This window comes from Hemitrygon akajei, chromosome 7 (genome assembly GCF_048418815.1).
Source record: "Hemitrygon akajei chromosome 7, sHemAka1.3, whole genome shotgun sequence".
NCBI classification, from domain to species: Eukaryota; Metazoa; Chordata; class Chondrichthyes; order Myliobatiformes; family Dasyatidae; genus Hemitrygon; species Hemitrygon akajei.
Genome location: NC_133130.1, coordinates 137,934,538 through 137,955,588, shown reverse-complemented (window position 1 = coordinate 137,955,588; position 21,051 = coordinate 137,934,538). Strand labels below are relative to the sequence as shown.

General features: G+C 42.3%; 1 protein-coding gene across 1 annotated transcript in view; it reads left to right on the top strand.

Annotated features, from left to right (window-relative positions):
- Positions 1-6,011: 6,011 nt before the first annotated feature.
- The window catches only part of dpp7 (dipeptidyl-peptidase 7), a 63,543-nt gene continuing 48,503 nt past the window's right edge, over positions 6,012-21,051 (top strand). The window contains exons 1-4 of the mRNA XM_073050283.1: positions 6,012-6,060; positions 7,795-7,934; positions 11,982-12,145; positions 13,507-13,642. Of these exons, the coding sequence (XP_072906384.1) occupies positions 6,012-6,060; positions 7,795-7,934; positions 11,982-12,145; positions 13,507-13,642 (489 nt within the window). The remainder of the gene's footprint in view (positions 6,061-7,794; positions 7,935-11,981; positions 12,146-13,506; positions 13,643-21,051) is intronic.

Genomic DNA, 21,051 nt, shown 5'->3' with positions numbered 1-21,051 from the left:
AGATCTGTTCACGGTCTCTTCATCTGCCAGGTCAAGACTAAACACAAGTTAGAGGAACAGCATCACTTATTCTATTTGGGGAATCTCCAACCTGCTGGCATGAGCATCATTTTCTCCAACATCCAGTAACCACTCCCCCTCAGTCCCTTTTCAGCCCTTTTTTCTTTACTGATCCAAATGGCCCCCATAATTATTCCACCCTCTCTTTCCATCTGCCCATCACCTGAAAACTTGTTCCACTGGTTCTCCTAACCGCTTCCCTTTATTCTATTGTCCAATTTCCTCTCCAATCAAATTTCACTATCTTCAGCCCTTTGTCACTTACATCTATCATCTCTCAGCTTCTGCCAATCGTGTTCTTACCCCTTTCCCATCTGCTTATCACTCTTCTCACTTGCATCCAGCTATCGCTTGCCAGCTCTTCCACCACCCCCTTCCTTCCTAATCTCCCCTCTTTTTCCAATCCATAAGAAATGTTGACAATCCATTTATTTCCTTAGATGCTGCCTGACCTTCAACACTATTGCAGCAGATAGTAGCAATGTAAAGAGGCATTTAAACGGTTGTATGAACAAAGGATAAAAACCATGTGTAGCCAAATGGGATGACTCTAGACTGACATCATGATTGCTGCAGACATGATGGGCTGAAGATCTTGTTCTATGAATACCAGTTTATTGTGATCTACAAAATGGTTCATTATTTGAAACCTGATCAAGATGACTGCATCGTATTAAGACTTCTTAGTGTGCATTTTGGGTAGTTGAATTTCTTGGGGTTTTTTTCTACACTTTGGATGATCGTCAGTGATATTTTTGTCTGGAATTTGTCTAGCTCATCTAGATGTTTATAATATATGATGTTTATGGTAAAATAGTTGGTTCATAGATTCCTCATTTAACGGTGCTTATCTCTTGTTTATTTTTTGAAATGTTGCTTTGAAGCAACTATATTTCTTCATTTTAAACTTGAGTTGTGTTTCAATACTAATTACAGTGCTTCTATCTGGGCAAAAAGTAGTTAAACTTAAGTTAATGTGTTTAACATGGCACTGAGATTCATAGACTGCAAACATTTGGCCATAAAAAACACTTAATAAAGATATGCCACCTTCTATAAAACAGAATTTCCACACATCTGTTTAAAATGATTGACTCCTTGTAACCATGCCCCATTTTTATACTCTCCCACTAGTGAACCCAAACAGGCATATGCCCCTTTGGGATCCTAGATGGCTCAATAAGGTCACAACTCAGTGTTTGAAACTCCAAGATATATAGACCTGACCTATTCAGCCTCCCTTGACAGGACAATCCTATTACCCCAGGAATTAGTCTGGAGAATGTTTTATGGACTGTCTCTAATGCCAGGAAGTAGAGAGATTTAAAAATCTGCAAAATACTCCTTGCTGTGACCTCTTTACCATTACAAGAAGACTCTTAATTCCTTTGCAATCAAGGTCAATATACCATTTACAGCCTTACTGCTTGCTGTACCTGTCTGCTAATGTTTTGCAATTCATTGAATAGAAGAACATCTAGATTAATTTGTAGTCTATCTCCATTTAGATATTAATCTTTCTTTATTCCTACCAGGAATATGGCTTTGCATTTTTTTTACATCGAACTGCATTTGAGCTGTTTTTGCCAATCTATCTGTATCCTCATCTTGTTTATTTACACTCTATTTTGTGAATAATGGGCAAGTTCACTCCATTACCAGAAGCTCTTAATTTATATGCCTGCCTCTTATGCAGCACATTGTCAGAAACCCAAATACACTGCATTTACTGGTTCCTCTGTGTCAGCTTTCCCCTCAAACAAATTTGCTAAACATGATTTGCCTTTCATGGAACTGTTCAAATGAGCAACTGGAGCAAACCCAAGTGCAGGACACAGGCACGAAGATTGAGTTAGGATTCTTACGCGGATTTGAACATTGAATAGCAAACAGGAGGGATCTTGACACAAAACTTCATAAGTAAACCTAGAAACTGGTGCAAAACTTAGAACACACTGTTCCATGCAGTCGGGAACCATAGTTATCACACAGGAAAAGACCAACAAACTGGCAACCTGTGATAGTGATGCCATTGTACTTATTTCACAGTCTCTAATGAAAACCAAGTGTACTGTAATTAAGTAAACTAGTAGCAATTGGAAATCTAATGACTGAAATTAGGGCATAATCAGGGAGAAAGGAGCATTGAAGGGGAACAGCCAACCAGAACCATGACAGTACCCCTCCCTCAACAGGAGCCTCCAGGTGACCCTTCAGGCTTGTCTCCGGATGAGAGAAGGGTCCAGGATGAAGGACCCTTCCAGGCCGTACCCCTCCCAGTTGATCAGGTACTGGAGACCCCTGCCCCAACGACGGGCATCCAATAACCGCCAGATGGTGTACGCTAGATGGTCATTGATGATCCGAGGGGGGGGGATGGAGGGGGTTCAGTGGTTTTAACTGGGAGACGTGAAATGTAGGATGGATCTGCATAGACGTAGGTAGTTTGAGCCAGATTGCCATGAAATTGATAATGCTTCCAATCTCGAAAGGTCCCAGGAAGCGGGGGTGGGGGGGAGCGAGCTTCTTGGGCTCATTCTTGAGAGGAATTTCTAGACGAGAGCCACACCATCTGCCCAGGTCGATACTCAGGAGCAGGGGTACGATGGTGGTCGGCAATATTTCGGTTATGGTTGGCTGAGCGAAGCAGGGCCATGCATGTGCCTTCCCAGATTTTTCAACACCTGTGTATATGGGCCTGGACTGATGGCACCGCAATCTCCTCTTCCTGGACGGGAAACAGTGGGGGTTGATAATCAAGGGAGCATTCAAAAGGAGATTTTCCAGTAGCGGTGCTGACAAGAGAGTTATGGGCATATTCTACCCATGTGAGATGGTTGCTCCAGGTTAACAGGTTGTTGGCTGTTATACAATGTAACGCTGCCTCCAACTCCTGGCTGACCCGCTCCGTTTGCCCGTTCATCTGTGGGTGAAACCCAGACAACAGGCTAACTGAGGCACCAAGGGCTCGACAAAAAGATCTCCAAACTTGCGAAAGGAATTGAGGTTCCCAGTTGGAGACAATATCCGAAGGGATTCCATGAAGTTGGAAAATGTGGGTGACAAGAAGGTCTGCAGTCTCCTGCACAGAAGGTAGTTTAGGGAGGGCTACAAAATGCACTGACTTGGAGAAATGATCCACCACAGTGAGTACAGCAGTGTTTCCATGTGAAGGGGGTAGACCGGTGACAAAATCTAGAGCAATGTGGGACCCGGGACAGGTAGGGGATGAAGTAATCCTGCAGGTGGCTGATGGGAGGCTTTTCCACGGGTGCTGATGGAACATGCAGAGACATAGGAATTGGTGTCAGCGTCCATGGAGGGCCACCAGAAATGTCTCTTCAGGAGGGTCAGAGTCCGATCAATTCTGAGATGGCAGGCAAAACACGAAGTGTGCCCCACTGGAGAACCTGCGATTGAACAGAATCGGGTACAAAGAGGCGATTGAGAGGTCCGATGCCTGGGTCAGGTTGAGTCTATTGGGCCTTTTTGACTCTGGACTTGATCTCCCAGGTGAGGGCATCCACTACACAGGATGGTGGAAGGATGGTCTCGGGGTTGGGAAGGTCCTCCTTGGAAAAGTATTGATGGGAGAGAACATCGGGCTTCCCATTCTTGGACCCCGGACAATAGGTGAGGGTGAACCTGAACCGGCCAAAAAATAATACCCAACAGGCCTGGTGGGAATTCAGGCGTAACCCAGGAAGCTGACCAAGGGGATGTGGAATTCGCATTTCTCCGCCTTTACGAATAATTTATTCTCCCCCAGCCTCTGCAAGACTTGAAGGACATGATGAACGTGTTACTGGGGACTGCTGGAAAAGATTAGGATGTCATCCAGATAGACAAGCACAAAGCAGTTAATAAAGTCTCTTAGTACATCATTAATCAAGGCTTGAAAAACTTCGGGGGCATTGGTGAGGCCAAAAGGCATGACCAAGTACTCGGAGTGGCCTAAAGGGGTTTGAATGCCGTCTTCCACTTGTCCCCCTCCCTTATTCGGACCAGATGGCAGGCGCTTCATAGGTCCAACTTTGAGAAGATGGTGGCTCTGTGAAGTGGTTCGCACGCAGAACTTACAAGAGGCAGTGGGTATTTGTTCTTTATGGTAGTCTCGGTAGTCGATGTAGGGACAGAGAGAACCATCCTTCTTTTCTTTCCCACAAAGAAGAACCCTGCACCCACTGGGGAGGATGAGGGTCGGATAATGCCCGCCGCAAGAGATTCACTGATGTAACCCTCCATTGCTTCCCCGTCTGGCCAGGACAAGTTATGCAGCCGACTGGTGGGTAGAGGAGCTCCGGGGAGAAGGTCGATGGCACAGTCGTATGGTCGGTGTGGAGGCAGGGAAAGGGCGCGTTGTTTACTAAACACTTGTCCCAGGTCATGGTACTCCGCCGGAACCCTGGACAAGTTGGGGGGTTCAACGGCAGATAAGGTCGTGGTGGTTCTTACAGGGGAAAGGGCTGACTGTAGACAAGTGTAGCGACAAAACCGACTCCAGCTGGCTATCTTCTTGGTGAACCAATCAATGTAAGAATTATTGGGGCTCAACCAGGGGTACCCAAGAAGTGTAGGAGCTTGAGGAGAGGAAATTAAGTTAAATTGTACCTGTTCCCAATGGTTTCCAGAGAGAACCAAAGACAGTGGTGGTGTACAGTGAGTGACTCAGGCCAGAAGTCTTCCATCCAGTGCCTGGGCTTCCAGAGGGGTACTCAATGGCTCCTGAGGAATTCCAGCCTGGGAAGCTATGTTTTCATCCAACAGATTCCCCTCAGCACCGAAGTCTATCAAGGCAGACAAGGACAGGAATTCTTGCTTGTAGCTTACAGTATCTTGGATCTGCATCCGGGATTGGGCGACAGAAGGGAATGTTGTCTGACTCACCCTTTTTACTGGTGAGCCCTCCCTTTTGGCCGAAGGGAACAGGTAGCATGAAAATGGTCAGACTGACCACAGTAGAAACAATCCCCGGCTCTGAATCTCCGGAGTCACTCTTTTGGAAAAAGACAGTTCCGTCCCAGCTGCACTGGTTCCTTTCCCGGGGTGGTGGAAATGGCCGGGCTGGGTGAAATTCTAGGAACAGGAGGAGGAGAGAGGTTAGGGCTGGGAATAGATGGTAAAGCGTGCCCTGGGGTGGCCAAAGGAGTAGGACGACCGGTTCTCTCTCTGACGTTCTCGGAGTCAGTTGTCCAGCCTGGTGGCTGGGAAGATCACTGAATCCAGGCTGTTAGTGTCATCCCTAGCTGCCAACTCATCCTTTATCTTGTCACAGAGGCCTTGCTGGAATACCCCCTGGAGTGCCTCATCATTCCAGCCCAAGTTGGCCGCTAGCGTCCGGAACTCCACGGAGTATTTGGCAACACTGTGTGAGCCTTGACGAAGGGTAAGTAGATGCTTAGCAGCATCCTTACCGCAGACAGGATGGTCAAAAATCTTCCTTATTTCTGAGATGAAGGTGGGGAAGGAAGAGCAGGTCTCTGGCTGATTATCCCAAATCGCGGTGACCCATGCTAAGGCATTTCACAGCAACAACCCCATAATGTAAGCTATTTTTGATCTGTCCATGGCGTACGTGGATGGCTGCTGCTCGAATACCAAGGAGCATTGCAGTAGAAAAGCCTGACACTTCCCCGGATCTCCGGCATAGGGTTCTGGTTCAGGTACGTGCGGCTCTCTTAGCGGATGTGTTGACGACGGATCAGGCGTCACCACTACAGGCTGTCTGGGCTTGTCAGACAGAGTTCCCGGAGTCGACGGGGTAAAATGGGCAGATACTCGATTGACCTGTTCACTGACCTTTCTTATGTTCACTGACAAGGAATGGAGGTTCTCCATGACATCCCGGAGCAGCTGATCGTGCAAGCCCAGTAGGGAGCCCTGGCTGGCAAAGGCTTGTTGCAGGGGATTCGTGTCCACTGGGTTCATTATGGCCAGTTTGTTTTGTTGCAATGAACGACTGGAGCAAACCCAAGCGCAGGACACGGGCACAAATATTGAGTTAGGATTCTTACGCAGATTTGAACGTTGAACTGCAAACAGGAGGGATCTTGACACGGAACTTCATAGGTAAACCTAGAAACTGGAGCAAAACTTAGAACAAACGGTTCTAAGCAGTCAGGAATCGTAGTTATCACACAGGAAAAGACCAACAAACTGGCAACCTGTGATAGCGACACCATTGTACTTATTTCACAGTCTTTGATGAAAACTCAGGTGTATTGTAATTAAGTAAACGAGCAGCAATTGGAAATCTAATGACTGAAATTAGGGCATAATCTGGGAGAAAGGAGCGTTAAAGGGGAACAGCCAACCGGAACCATGACAGAAACAAATTAGACCAAGTTTGTTTTACTTCAGCTGCTTTAAATAAGTTATTTTCTCTTTAATTATTGACTCCAGTTTCTTGTCAAAAATGGTGTTAAACTAACTGTAGTTCCCAGCATTTCATTTTCCCTTCTTAACAAGGGAGGAACATTTGCACTTTTCCAACATTCTGGTATCCTTCCCAAATTCAGTGAGTTTTGAAAATTCAACCAATGAATTCACTATCTTTACACAGATGAGAAGATCTGCAGATGCTGAGAATCTAAGCAACACATGCAAAATGCTGGAGCAACTCAGCCAGCCAGGCAGCATCTATGGAAAAAGGTTCTTTTTCCCTCATAGATGCTGCCTGGCTGGCTGAGTTCCTCCAGCATTTTGTGTGTGCCACTATCTTTACAACATCTTCCTTGGGTCCGGGCAACTTACCTTGTGAATCTCCTGGATATTTTGTCCCTTGCAATTGTGAATTTTACAAGTTCTTCCATGTTATTTGAAATTAGCTTACATGTTATGTTTGGGGTATTTGTAGTGTCTATGGTAAAGACTGATGCAGGCTATTATTTTTCATTAGGACTTTCATTAAACTGTTAATTTTGTTTGTGAAACCGTTGTGCATTCCTATTTGGTCTTGCTGTGAAGCAATTCTCTGATGGATTCTGTGGTTCTGGTATAGATGCAGCCTGATTCTCTGACTTTGGACTGAGTCTGATGCCAAAGTGAAGGGCAGTTTCAGACTCAGTGCAGATACCAAGCTTAAATTGTCTGCGTTATTGGTGCAACCTCAGTAGCATGATGTATCACTGCACAAGATGAGTATTGCTAATGCAATAACTTTTATACCTGTCAGTTCCACTTGCATTCTGCTAAAGAATATGGATTACAGTAGTTACATTACAGACCCTCAAATGGGCTTTAGTATTCATTTTTTCATATGGCTTAATTAACCATTTTTAAACTGATTTTTATTATCTTCCTTTGTGGCTTTGTTCTGCATCTTCTGCGGTCTGAGGCATGAGATATTAACGAGTGATTTGGAAGGGAGTAAACGTGGTTGAATCACATGTACCTGTGATACATGTACATTCAATGTGTTGATAATTTGTGAATTTGGAAAACCAGACTGAATAGCCTTGATATTGTTGCAGTACCTCCTGTAGACAGTGCATTTTGCAATCATAATGTGCTAGTGATGTACATTAAGCTGCAGTAAAATTGGTTCTTTTCAATTATCTTTGAGCTAGCTGTGTTAAAGCCAAGTTAAGAAATTAATTACTAGGACATATTACTTTACTCTTCGTTGTTGGACTCATCTGCTTCTTGTGTTTTGGCCCCGTGCTATTTTGTGTATTTGTTATTTTAAAAAATGCTCCTTAATGAGAGAGATTTTTCCAATTCTTAATTTTTCAGATCAATTTTGGTCAAAAAGCATTGGACCAATTTTCCTTTATACTGGAAATGAAGGTGATATATGGGACTTCGCTAAAAACTGCGGTTTCATCTCTGAACTAGCAGCAGAGCAGCAGGCTTTGGTCATTTTTGCTGAACATGTAAGTTTCCTCGTAGTCTTAAAAGTAAGTTGGAAAATATTCATGTTTTCTGTGTGAGATCAACAAGAATAATTGACTAAATGCTGAATGTTAGCTATTTATGCTCACCTCGTACTGTATGAATTCAATAGTTTTTTTCAGTAACTTTTTTCTTCTCACTGTCCTTTCCCTTTTTATCACCAGCAAGTAGGTAACAACACAGTGCATCACTTCACAATGTGCTTAATAATTCTATGCATGGTTTGAACAGAAGTGAACCCGAATCCACTCCAATGTACCTGAATCCACATTCATTGTGCAGCCCCTTAGGCAACCTTGACCTATAGTAATTTCCTTGCTGCTGAAACAAGTCTACACTAGGCACCATCTTCTCGGCCCTACATGCGCCTCTGGAGTGTCTGGTCAATACCAAGATTAGACTATTGTTTATTGACTACATCCTGATACCATGCCTTTCATAACTAAAACTCCAAAAAAACCTCCAAGACCTCATTAGAACTCAACCTCTGCCTTTGTAAATAGATGCTTGACTTCCTAATGAACAGTAAGGATAGTTAGCGACAACTTTTCCACGAGACTGGTGCCCCACAAGGATGTGTCCTCTGCCCCTACTCTACTTGCTACACAATTATTAGTGTGTGGCTAGATTCTCATCCAACACCTATCTGTAAGTTTGCAGATGATACCACTGTAGTGGTCACATATCAAATAATGATGAGTTGGTGTACAGAAGAAGGTAGAAAGCTGAAGGACATGGTGCAATGAAAGCAGTTTTCCTCTTCATGCCACCAAAGCAAAAGAGCATGTCATTGACTTCAGTAAGGGGGCGTTTGGGTGGTTCACATGCTCCTGTTTACATCAATAATGTTGCAGTTGAGAGGGTAGAGTGCTTTCAGTTCATAGGAATGAACATCACCTACAGTTTGATCTAGCCTAACCATATTGATGTTATGGCCAAGAAAGCTCACCAGCATCTCTACTTCCTCAGGACTAAAGAAGTTTGGTATGTCCATTTTGACCCTCATGAATTTTTTATTGATTCCTCATACAGAGCATCCAATCTAGATACATCATGGCTTGATATGACAATTGCAAGAAGCTGCAGAGATTTGTAGACACTGCTCAGCACATAATTGAAAGCAGCCTCCCCTAAACAAACACCTATCCACATTTCTCACTGCCTTGGTAATTTAGTCAGTATAAACAAAGACTCCACCTACCCAGACATTCTCTCTTAAACATTTGTATTGAATGAATTATCTTTTTTTAAAATTTCAGTCATCATCTTGGCTCATGCTATATGCACAGTGTAAATGATTCTTAGACACTATCTAGCCGACCCATATTCATAATCTTGGCATTTCATAAGGCTTCATAACTTATCGATTGGACTTTCAGTAATTATTTTTTTATTTTAACTCCACATATAGCCCCACTGCCCTTACTCAAATTTATTTCTTGTTAAAGTTCGAATTAAATTTTGCTCCTGAAGAAAAACAATTCCAGTTCAAGGTCATAGTTCCACAAGATCAACAACATCGGGAGATAGGATGGTGAAGGAAGGAAATGGCAAGCTTGTCTTTACAGTCAGGGTATTAAAATATAAAAGTTGTGACATGTTACAACATCACAAAATAGTGGCTATCCTGTATGTAGTGTAATATATACAGTTCCCATCACCGTGGAAAGATGTGGTTATGCAGGAGAGAGTACCCAGGAGTTTCACCAAGGCAACACGAGTGAATCTGCAGATGTTGGAAATAAATAAAAACACAAAATGCTGGCAGAACTCAGTAGGCCAGACAGCATCTATGGGAGGAGGTAGTGACGACGTTTCGGGCCGAAACCCTTCATCAGGAGTGAAGTAACATGGGATGGTCGAGGGGGGATAAGAAGTGGGGGGAGGGATGAAGTAGGGAGCTGGGAAGTGATAGGCTGAAGGGAAATGGTCTAGGGAATTATAGGAAATAAAAGAGAAAGAAAGGTAGGGCTGGGGGAGATTATAGTGAGGGGGAAAAAGAAAGAGAAAGAGAACCAGACTAAAATTATAGATAGGGATGGGGTAAGGGGGGGCAGGGGTATCAACAGAGGTCTGTGAGTTGAATGTTCATGCTGGCAGGTAGGAGACTACCTAGGCGGGAGATGAGGTATTGCTCCATCAACCTGCGTATGGCCTCATCTTGACGGTAGAGGAGGCCATGGACAGACATATCGGAGTGGAAGTGGTCTGTGGAATTGAAGTGTATGGCCACAGGGAGATCCCGCCACTGCTGAAGAACTGAGCGCCGGTGTTCAGCGAAACAGTCTCCCAGTCTGCAGCGGGTCTCCCCAAGGTACGACTTGGAGTACTTTTGTAATGGGGAAGAGTGGATAGGTTGGGTTTGTTTTCTCTGGAGAGATGGAGTCTGAAAGGTGATTTGATAGCAGTAAATAAAACAAAATAGGGTAGATAGTCAAAATCATTGTTTCCATCGCAGGGATATCAAAACAAGAAGGCATAGCTTGAAGTTGAGGAAGAAATTTTAAAACACAGTTATTGATATTGACAACAGGAAGTAGTGCATTCAGATGCAATCACTATATTTAGGAGAAGTACTTGAGCCAGCAAGTTATAGAATGATGCAGGTTTAGTGCAGATAAATCAAATTTCTGTAGATGGGCAACAAACATCTGTATTTATATGGTCTGTGTTGTGATGCTATAATTTTTAAAAATTGGGTAAAGTAAGGTGGGAAGAGAATTGTGTGGAACATTAAAGCAAATCTAAAGCAAAAGTAAAGAACAACTAAGAACAATAAAGCCACCCGGGGGTTAAATAGCTTGTCGCTGCACTTACTCACATTTTGTAAGATGTAATTTTGTCACATCAGAAAACAGGACAGAGGAAGATGTGCTTGCTCTAAAATCTGTACAATGGTTTATAATCTAATCCATATTCTGATAGGAAAAAATATCTTCTGGGAAGTTCACAGAGAAAAGTACATAGAAAACCTTCGGCCCACAATACATGATCCTGTTTTAAAAATCAGCTGTACTAAAATATGAGATGTTTTTAATGTGATGTGAAATGGTGCTTAGGGGAACGTTACCTGGTTCTGCGAACAGATTACTTAATAATAAAAGTTGAAAAATAGAATGTTTCACGCTGATTTTAAAATTAAACACAGTTCTGTGCAATTGTTTTGTGCTTCATTTCTCAGGGTATGGCTGATTATTATCAAGACGAACATTTATTGCTTGTTCTGAATGTGGTTGGTGGTAAATTTTTTAAGTGGAAACTTTTTGTAGTTGGTAAATATTTTGAGTGGAACACTAAGTTTGATTTTAGAGTAGCCAGTATGTGTATATTCATCTACGGTTTCAATTGAAGTAACGTAACATTATTATGAACAGCATGTATCTACACTCAGAGGCCACTTTATTAGGTACACCTGCTTGTTAATGCAGATATCTAATCAGGCAAGCACGTGGCAACAACTCTAAGTAACTTTGAATGCGGAATGATTGTTGGTGCCAAACAGGGTGGTTTGAGTATCTCAGAAACTGCTGATCTCCTGGGATTTCCATGCTGAGCAGCAGTTCTGTGAGTGAAAATGCCTTGCTAATAGGTCAGAGAGAATGACCAGATTGGTTCGAGCTGATAGGAAGGTCAGAGTAACTCAAATAACTATATGTTACAACATTAGTGTGCAGAAGAGCATCTCTGAATTCACAACACACCAAACCTTGAAGTGGATGGACTGCAGCAGAAATCCATGAACATTCACTCAGTGGCCACTTTATTAGTTACCTAATGAACTTGCCACTGAGTGTATAGCTCACTACTTAATGTAAGTTTATGTAAGAAATAATTGACTACATTTTTTTCCAATAATATGATTATACTTTGAAGTCTGTGATGCTTTGTTGGTTTCCATGTTAGTGTTTTGAAATTGTTAATGTGGGACAATAAATTAGTGATTCACTGCTTACTTTCCATCTATGATTGATGTAAAACAAATTAAATGTACAAGAACATCAGCAGCACTTTCTGTCCTTGTTCTACAGCGATACTATGGCAAATCCCTTCCTTTTGGCAAGAAAACATATGAGAGAATAAACATCGAATTTTTGACAGTAGAGCAAGCTATAGCAGATTATATTCTACTTGTTACAAAACTGAAATCAGAGCTTGATGCTGAAAACTGTCCTGTGATTGCATTTGGTGGCAGGTATGGATAATTAAAATTAAAAATTTGGTTGTTGTTAGAAAAGCAAAATTCCACTTGACTTTAGGTTATTATAGATACAATGCAAAATGGCTTAAAATCAACTCGGTGCAATGTTAAGGATACATAGTCCTCCATTTATAAGAACTACATTTGATATTATGCTTCAGTGTTGTATTTGATTTACCAGAGAAATGAGGATGCTATTTTATCTCCTCTGCAGCTATTTTAATTGTGGAACTGATCTCCACAATAAATCCACTGAGCCAACTGATTTTAATGCATTTTTTTATCATCTCATTTGATTGATATCTGCAAGACTGGTCAATGGAAGCATCTGTTTTCTGTGAGGTGATTGACACTGGAAATTACTGATATTAGCAGCAGATGTGAGGGAATAATACTGCTTACGTTGTCTGAAACCTTAGGCCTGCCTCACAAGGAACCTGGTGGTGGTCTGTCATGTCCAACCATACCAGGAAACCAGGGCAAGGCAGTTTTTAAAGTGGAAAAGCTGTTACACTGTGGCAGTTTGACTCTTTTTTTGACCTCAGAAGTCCGGGTCTAGTGGTGTTAGCAAACATCACAAACTGAGGTCTTCCTTGGTTGCAGGGGCTGACCATGATGCTTTCTGTATCTTGTCATGCTCTTACTCTCCACAAAGTGTTGTGGTACCACTTTCCTAGCCAATAGATCTCACTGTAGATCTCATCCACACAGTCCACTGGAGCTGACTTTGCATGCTAGGACAGACATGTTCCAATCTAACTGGCATATGATGCTGTTGGCTACCCTACCTGCTTTAACACGCCCAATCATGGTGTACCGGGGTGTGGCCCCTGTCATATGCAAACAGCTACTTGGAACCACAGGTGAGAGCTGAGCATCCATTAAGGACCAAAGGTGAGTGAGCTGCCCTGGAATGGACACAACAAGCCCCTTCACCAGAGGTCTAACCCTCCCTGGACACACCAAACACTGCCATATACAAGGGATGAGAGTGGCTATAAATCACACCAAGGCAAATAGTTTATTAGCTTGTTTCTAAATAAAGTAGTGAAGAAAAACTTCACTAGAAGAGATAAACTTAGTGTCAGGTGCTGAACAACTCTCTTAAGATAAAGAAAGTAATGTTGAATCTGCATTACTACCCTCTCCAGATAGATAAAGCAGGAGAAAGATAAACACTTCTCCAGGGGAAAATAAAACCTACGTTTAAGCATCTTTTCCCATGGTAAATGAGACTTGGATCCTTTATCTGTTTAAACTAAACAAAAGTTTATATTTTCTCTTTGAGGTGAAAGATGCTGTTAATGAAAAAGAAACTTGCTGTCCTGATGTTCTGTTTCTTGATTTTCTTTCAGCTATGGAGGAATGTTAAGTGCATATATTAGAATTAAGTATCCTAATATTGTGGAAGGTGCTCTGGCATCAAGTGCGCCTGTCGTGTCTGCTGCAAATATTGGAGATAGTCGGCAATTTTTTCATGATGTCACTAAAGTGAGTATGTGGAGACAAATTTGTATCAATTTCTTATTGTTTTGTGGTAAGTGTTGAGCAGTTTTACTTTGAAAGTCTAATTTGTTGCAAGAATCTAGAATGTGATTTTTTCAAAGCTGTCACAGCTCTCTGTTAGGGGTCTATCAGCAAACTTAAAAATGATTGCTTTGGCATTATTTTCTTCCACTTCTGATTCACAAATGATGAGCGTAGCTGGTAAAGAAATAGTGACATTGCAATGAAACAGAGCCCTCTAATGGCAATCCTGTCAATAATTTAGTATTAAATTAGGTTATACTGTATAATAAGAGCCATAAATTGCTAGAGGAACTCAGTGGGTTGAATATCATCTGGGGCATGTAGGGGAGGCAGGGAATTGTTGATAAATCAAAACTCTGCATCCGGTAAGGTGGAGGTGTGTGCGAATGCAGCGGCCTCTTGCAATCCAACCAAAGGTGCATTTCCCTTTTTGTAACATGTTTTTTATGATCTAAAGACAATTATACTCCAAAAACTTCAAGTACTGTAGGGCTACTCCATCGGTGAGCTGCTCATTGATCTGAGTAGCTGGATTTGTGTGGGTTGTGGGGCCAGCCGGGACAGTGGAGGAGCTGACCTGGCTGCAGACCGTGTTGCTGCCCGCTACTTGGAAACATCGAAGTTGATGCAGTATAAACATGGAAGATTGTCTCGGACATTTCCTTTGCGATTGCAAGACTCTGTTGGACAGTGGTAATGTAAGTTGCTGCAGACCAGTTACCCTTCTCTGGTGGTGGGACGGACAACGTGGAAGCTGCATAGCCCCAGTTGTAGCGAGAACTAAGCCTCAACCCTTAGGCTTGCCTGCTGATGCAGACCCAGTGAGAAGACATGGAAGCATTATAGTGTGGCGTCTGTGCTTGGTCAGGGCCTGGTCTTTCCCATTGGTGCTGCCCTCCTGTGTTCAAGTGCTGGAATACAGGCTGGATTACTTGCATCTGCATGCTGCTGGGAGACTACCATTGATTTTCGTGTGAATATGCTTCTTTGCTTGCTGTCTTGCTATTTTCAATATTTTGTACCTTGGCCCCAGAGGAAAACTGTCTTGTTCAGCTGCATCTAAATGGTTTGAAGGATAATTAAAATAAAGCCCTATTTTAACTAGTTTAAATGAACCCCCTTTCTTCTTGGGTGTCTCTGGGAATGGCTCATTCACCCTCGCTGGCAGTCTCCCAACTCAGTGCCAAAAGACCCACTGTTCTCGGGCCGCATACTTCTAGGGAAGACACACTCCAGTCCTGCCAAATCCATGAGATCCACCCAAGCCTGGTTTGTGTGAATGCTGTGTGATTTGTTGCCCTGTTACAAGGAAATAACTGATCACACACTGCATATAATTAAGGAAGGATATTTATGAATATTAACTTAACTAGAGGATTAGTATGGAAAAGAAAGAAGAAAACAAAGGCCGTTATAATTAAACAGTCAAATGTGCACAGGTTGGAGCTCAACTCTTCCAAAAGTCATATTCACCGATCCTCAGTAGACTCCCGCATCTTGCTCCATTGAATCATGGATCTGTTCTCTCCAGTGTCTTTTCTTTCCATCTCCAGCTGAACAAAGACCAAAGCTCACATCAGTGTCAGGCACACAAAAAAAACACGCTCCCTGATTGGATGGGTCACATTCTGAAGCACCTGTTATCTCTAACTATAACCCAAACACTGCTTTTACAGAAAGACCATTACATGAAATATCCTACAATGTTAGCATTGAATCCTTTACCAGGGCATTAGAGAAAGAAATATGCACCTTTGAGATATTACTTGATTTTACCATAATTTTAACAAACATGGAAAATCAAGTCCAAATGAATAAATTTGGAATTAGCTATATAATGCATCAAAACATTTATAGAGTGTGAGCAAGGTGCTACCATAGTGTCAGCTTACTTTTGTTTATGCAATGCTGTCAAAGTCCTCATAGCATTTACAAACATATTTTGCTTATATGTTTTGATGTTATTTTAACGGAAAAAATATATTGACCTTATTTGTGTATATAGTGGGTTCTAGGCAGAGTGATGAGATACTGTACTGTATTACACTGTAGTGATTAAGATGAACTGATTAAGGTGAGGCTTGGTGCAAAACTGAGAGGAGGACAGTTGTATAATTCCAGCAGAAATGAGAGGATAATTAGAATGAGGGAAAATTAGAATGGGGGAAAATTGGTAGAATCCTGAAAGATTTATGACAGAATGAAGTCAGTCTCCCCTCATGTCTATGCTGTACTCTATAACTCCCAATTGTGCAGGTTACAGGTCTTCAGGTGCATTTCCAACCTCCCCAGGTGTAATGAGAGTTCCTGTCCCTACAACCTATTCAAACAATGAGTTCCACCTGTCTTCTGGATGAAAATATTCTTCATCTGTCTAGTTCTTCATTCATTAGTTTAAATTTGCTCTTAGTTTTTGATGCCTTTGCTAAAGGAAATAGGTTCTTCCTAATTACGGATCTGGGCAACTCATAATTTTATGCACAATTAAATCTCAACTCTGTTCTAAAGAAACAATACAAGACCACTATTTTTTTCCCCCATGGTTAAGTATTTTTCGGCTTTGGCAGTGTTATTGTAATTCTCCTTTGCACTTTCTCCAATGCAACAAGGTGTCTCCTGTAATGCAGCATTCATGCTGAGGCCTAACTGTTTTATAAGGAGGTCTAACACTCCTGTACTCAAATGGAATGTCTCAACTAATAAAGAATTACATGGTTTGTGCTTTTTTTTAAAAACCACATTACCAATATATCTTCCTACTTCAAGATTTATCTGTTCCACCTTGCCCCTTCACATCCTCTAATTTACTATGCACTCTCTTCCCTTGTTGCATTTCCCCATATTACATCAGAGTTTAGAATACTGAATTCTTCCCCTTTGACTTGATATCTTCCTGGAATCTAAAGGTTTCTTTCTCAGTGGTCTGTTTTAGAATCTTCAAATATTTTATTGTGCCCATATAATTAAGTCTAAATTGTTAAATTTAGTCATGTAAACTTCCATTTCTATATTGTAAAGTCTGTAATCCAACCTTGCTGAGAAATTGAGGACAGAATCACAAAAGATCCAGATGATTGCCCCAATTTGTAACCTACAATCCCCTCATATATGGGGATATGAGGGAACTTCTCACTAATCCTCTACATCCAGAAGTTTGATGGTAAAATGGATAGGGCCTTTGGTGCTTTTCGGCAGTCCAATCAAATAACAATTCATTAGCAAGGGAAAAGATAGGTAAGGCAAATAAAAACAAGTGGAGTGGCCATCCTGTGGATGGACCAATGTTAGAGTGGGAATCTTTGAATCATCAGGCTTCAGTGAGAACAGACCTGGGTGAGGTACGTATCTCGTAAGTTTCTTTCTTCATTCTTTGTCTGTTAGTACATAGAGCAGTGAGGATGGCTCCGGGGTCATCTTATGTTCTTTGTGTGAGATATGGGATTTGGGAGACCTCCAGCCTTCCAGATAACCAGTCTACACCAGGTGTACCGAGCTACAGCTCGATGACCTTCAGCTCGTATGTGAAACTGAGGAGGTGATGGATAGGAACTACAGCGAGGTTTGTTGTTTAGTCATTTAGTCGAGTCTGACTCTTTGTGACCTCATGGACCATAGCTTTCATGGCAAGATACGGAAGTAGATTGCCAGACCTTCCTTCAGTGCAGATACTGCTGCTACCCAGGTTGGGACCCAGCGGGGTTTGAACTCAGGAGCATCGACCTCGAAATCCAGTGTTAATGCCATTACACCACCAGCCAGCACGAAGGAGTATCTGAGTATCAGAGACAGCAGGGTAGGCACTCTGAAATTGCAGGAGGTAGATACCTGGATGCCTCTCAGGAGAGGGAAAAGAAATGGGCAGCCATTGCTGATTAACCTTGTGGCCATTCCCCTCAATTATATGTATACTGCTTTGGAAACTGTTGGGGGTAACAACCTATAACAACTGGGTCTCTGGCACTGAGTGTGGCACTGTGGTTCAGAAGGGAAGAGGGGCAGAAGAGGACTGCATTAGTGATAGGGGATTCCATAGTTAGAAAAGTGAACATGAGATTCTGTGGACCCTAATAGAGACACTGTGGGCACTTAGGTTGCATCTCAGGTGCCAAGGTAAGCGACATCTCGGATTGGGTCTGCAGCATTCTAAAGAGAGAGGGTGAGCAGGCAGAAGTCGTGGTACATATTGACACCAATGACATAGGTACGAAAAGGGAAGAGGTCCTGAAGAGTGTATTTAGGGAGCTAGGTAGAAAACTTTAAAGCAGAACTTCCAGGGTAGTAATATCTGGATTGCTGCCTGTGCCACGTGCCAGTAAGGGTAAGAATAGGATGATTTGCCTGAGGAACTAGTTCAGGGGGGCACGGGTTCAGATTTCTGGATCATTGGGATCTCTTCTAGGGAAAGTACAACCTGTACAAAAGTGATGGGGTACATCTGAACCCAAAGATGACCAATGTCCTTGTGGGCTGGTTTGCTGGAGCTGTATGGGAGAATTTAAACTAATTTGGCAGAAAGATAGGAAACTGAGTGATGGGGCAGTTGATATAAAAGCAATGTGTAGTGAGACTGTCAGGAAAGAAAGGCAGATGATACTGCAAAATTGCAATCAGTGGAATGAGCTACAGTGTAACAGGGACAACATCAAAAAGTGTGAATACAGGATTGAAGGTGTTGTATTTGAATGCATTCGGTATACAGAAAAAGTAGATGATCATGTACAGTTAGAGACTGGCAGGCATGATGATGTGGGCAGTTCTGAGTTGTAGCAAGAAGATTATGGTTGGGAGCTTAATGTCCAAGTATTTACAATGTATCAAAAGAGGCAGGTAGGCAGAGGGGGTGGCATGGCTCTTGGTAAAAAAAAATGAAAGCAATTCCTTAGAGGTGGCATAGGATCAGAAGATGTGGAATTGTGGGTAGAGTTAAGGAACTGCAAAGGTAAAAGGACCCTGATGGGATTTATATACAGGCCTCCAAACAGTAACCAGGATGTGAGCTGCAAACATGAGAGAGAAAATGCATTTAAAAAGGGCAATATTACGATAGTCATGGGGATTTCAATATGTGGGTAGATTGGGAAAATCAGGTTGGTGCTGATTTTGGATCCCAAGAGAATTTGTAGAATGCCTACAAGATGGCTTTTTAGAACAGCTTGTGGTTGAGACCATTAAGGGAAAGGCTATTCTGGATTGGGTGTTGTATAATGAAAAGGAATTTGATTAGGGACCTGAAAGTAAAGGAACCCTGAGGAGGCAGTGATCGTAATATGATAGAATTTACCCTACAGTTTGAGAGGGAGAAGATAAAGACAGATCTATCAGTATTACAATGGAGTAAAGAGAATTGGAGGCGTGAGAGAGGACCTGGCCAAAGTTGATTGGAAGGGGACGCTAGCAGGGATGATGGCGGAGCAACAATGGTTGCAGTTTCTGGGAGGAATTCTGAAGTCACAGTATAGATACATCCCAAAGAATTAGTGGTAATTCCAAAAGGCAGTATGACACAATCATTCTGAAAGAGGAAGTCAAGGCCAACATAAAAGCAAAAAAAGGGCACTTAATAGAGTAAAAATTAGTCGGAAGTAGGAGGATTGGAAAGCTTATAAAAACCAACAAAAAGCAACTAAAAAGTCATAAGGATGGAAAAGAAAAGTATGAAGATAAGCTAACCAATAATATCAAAGTTTTTTTCAGATACATAAAGTGTAGAAGAGGCGAGAGTAGATGTCAGACCACTGGAAAATGATGCTGTAGAGATAGAAATGGGAGACAAGGAAGTGGTGGACAAACTGAATAAGTATTTTGCTCAGTCTTCACTGTGGGAGACAATAGCAGTACGCTGGAGGTTTGAGAATGTCAGGAGACAGAAGTGATTGCAGTTGATATTACTAGGGAGAATCTGCTTTGGAAGCTGAAATGGCTGAAGGTAAATAAATCATCTGGACTAGATGGTCTACAACCCATGGTTCTGAAAGAGGTAGCTGAAGATCATGTAGAGTCATTATTAAAGATCTTTCAAGAATCACTAGATTCTGGCATGATTCTGGAGGACTGGAAAATTGCAAATGTTTCTCCACTCTTCAAGAAGGGAAGGAGGCAGAAGAAGTGAAATTATAGGCAAGTTAGCCTGACCTCAGTTGTTGGGAAGATGTTGTAGTCAGTTGCTAAGGATGAAGTTTTGGGGTACTTGGAGGCACGGGGTAAAATAGTCCAAAGACAGCATAGTTTCCTTAAGGGAAGATCTGTTGAAATCCTTTGAGGAAATAACAAGGATAATAGATAAAGGACAATCAGTGGATATTCTGTACTTGTATTTTCAGAAGGCCTTTGACAATGTGCTGCATGTGAGACATACTTAGTAAGGTAAGAGCCCATGGTCTTACAGGAAAGATACAAGCATGGATAGAGCATTGGCTGATTGGCAGGAGGCAGAAAGTGGGAATAAAGGGAGCCTTTTCTAATTGGCTGCTGTTGACGAGTGTGGGTTGATGTTAGGATTGCTTTTTACATTATATGTCAATGACTTAGATGACAAAATTGATGGCTTTATGGCCAAGTTTGCATATGATAACAAGATAGGTGGAAGGGCAGGTAGTGTTGAGGAAGCAGGGAAGCTGCAGAAGGACAGACAGATGAGGAGAATGGCAAAGAAGTGGCAGATGGAATGCAGTGTTGGGAAGTGTATATGCACTTTGGTAGAAGGAATAAAAGTAGAGAGTATTTTCTAAATAGAGAAAAATTTCTAAAGAGAGAAAATTCAAATATCTGAAGTGCAAAGGGGCTTGGGAGTCCTCATGCATGATTCTTCCTGAAAGTTATTTTGCAGGTTGACAAACCCTGAAGTTTATTTAGCATCATCATCATGAAGTGTTTCGAGAGGCTCGTCACAAGGCATTTCAAGACCCTGCTGCCCTCCTCACTGGACCCCCTGCAGTTTGCGTACCATCCCAACTGCTCAACAGATGACACCATTGTCATCACCCTCCACCTGGCACTAACCCACCTGGACAAAAAAGACGCGTATGTTCGAATGCTGTTCATAGACTTCAGTTCAGCATTTAACACAATCATCCCTCAGAAACTGATTGGAAAGCTGAGCCTACTGGGCCTGAACACCTCCCTCTGCAACTGGATCAACTAACTGCAATTTAGAAGAACAAGGAGGGAGGAGTGGGGTCCTCATTGAAACCTATTGAATGTTGAAAGACCTAGAGTGGTGTGGAGAAGATGTTTCCGAAAGTGGGGGAGTCTAGGACCAGACTAGAAGTGGGGGAGTCTATGACCTCAGAATAGAGTGACATTCATTTAGAATGGAGCTGAGGAATATCTTTCACCAGAGGATGGTGAATCTGTGGAATTCATTGCAGCTG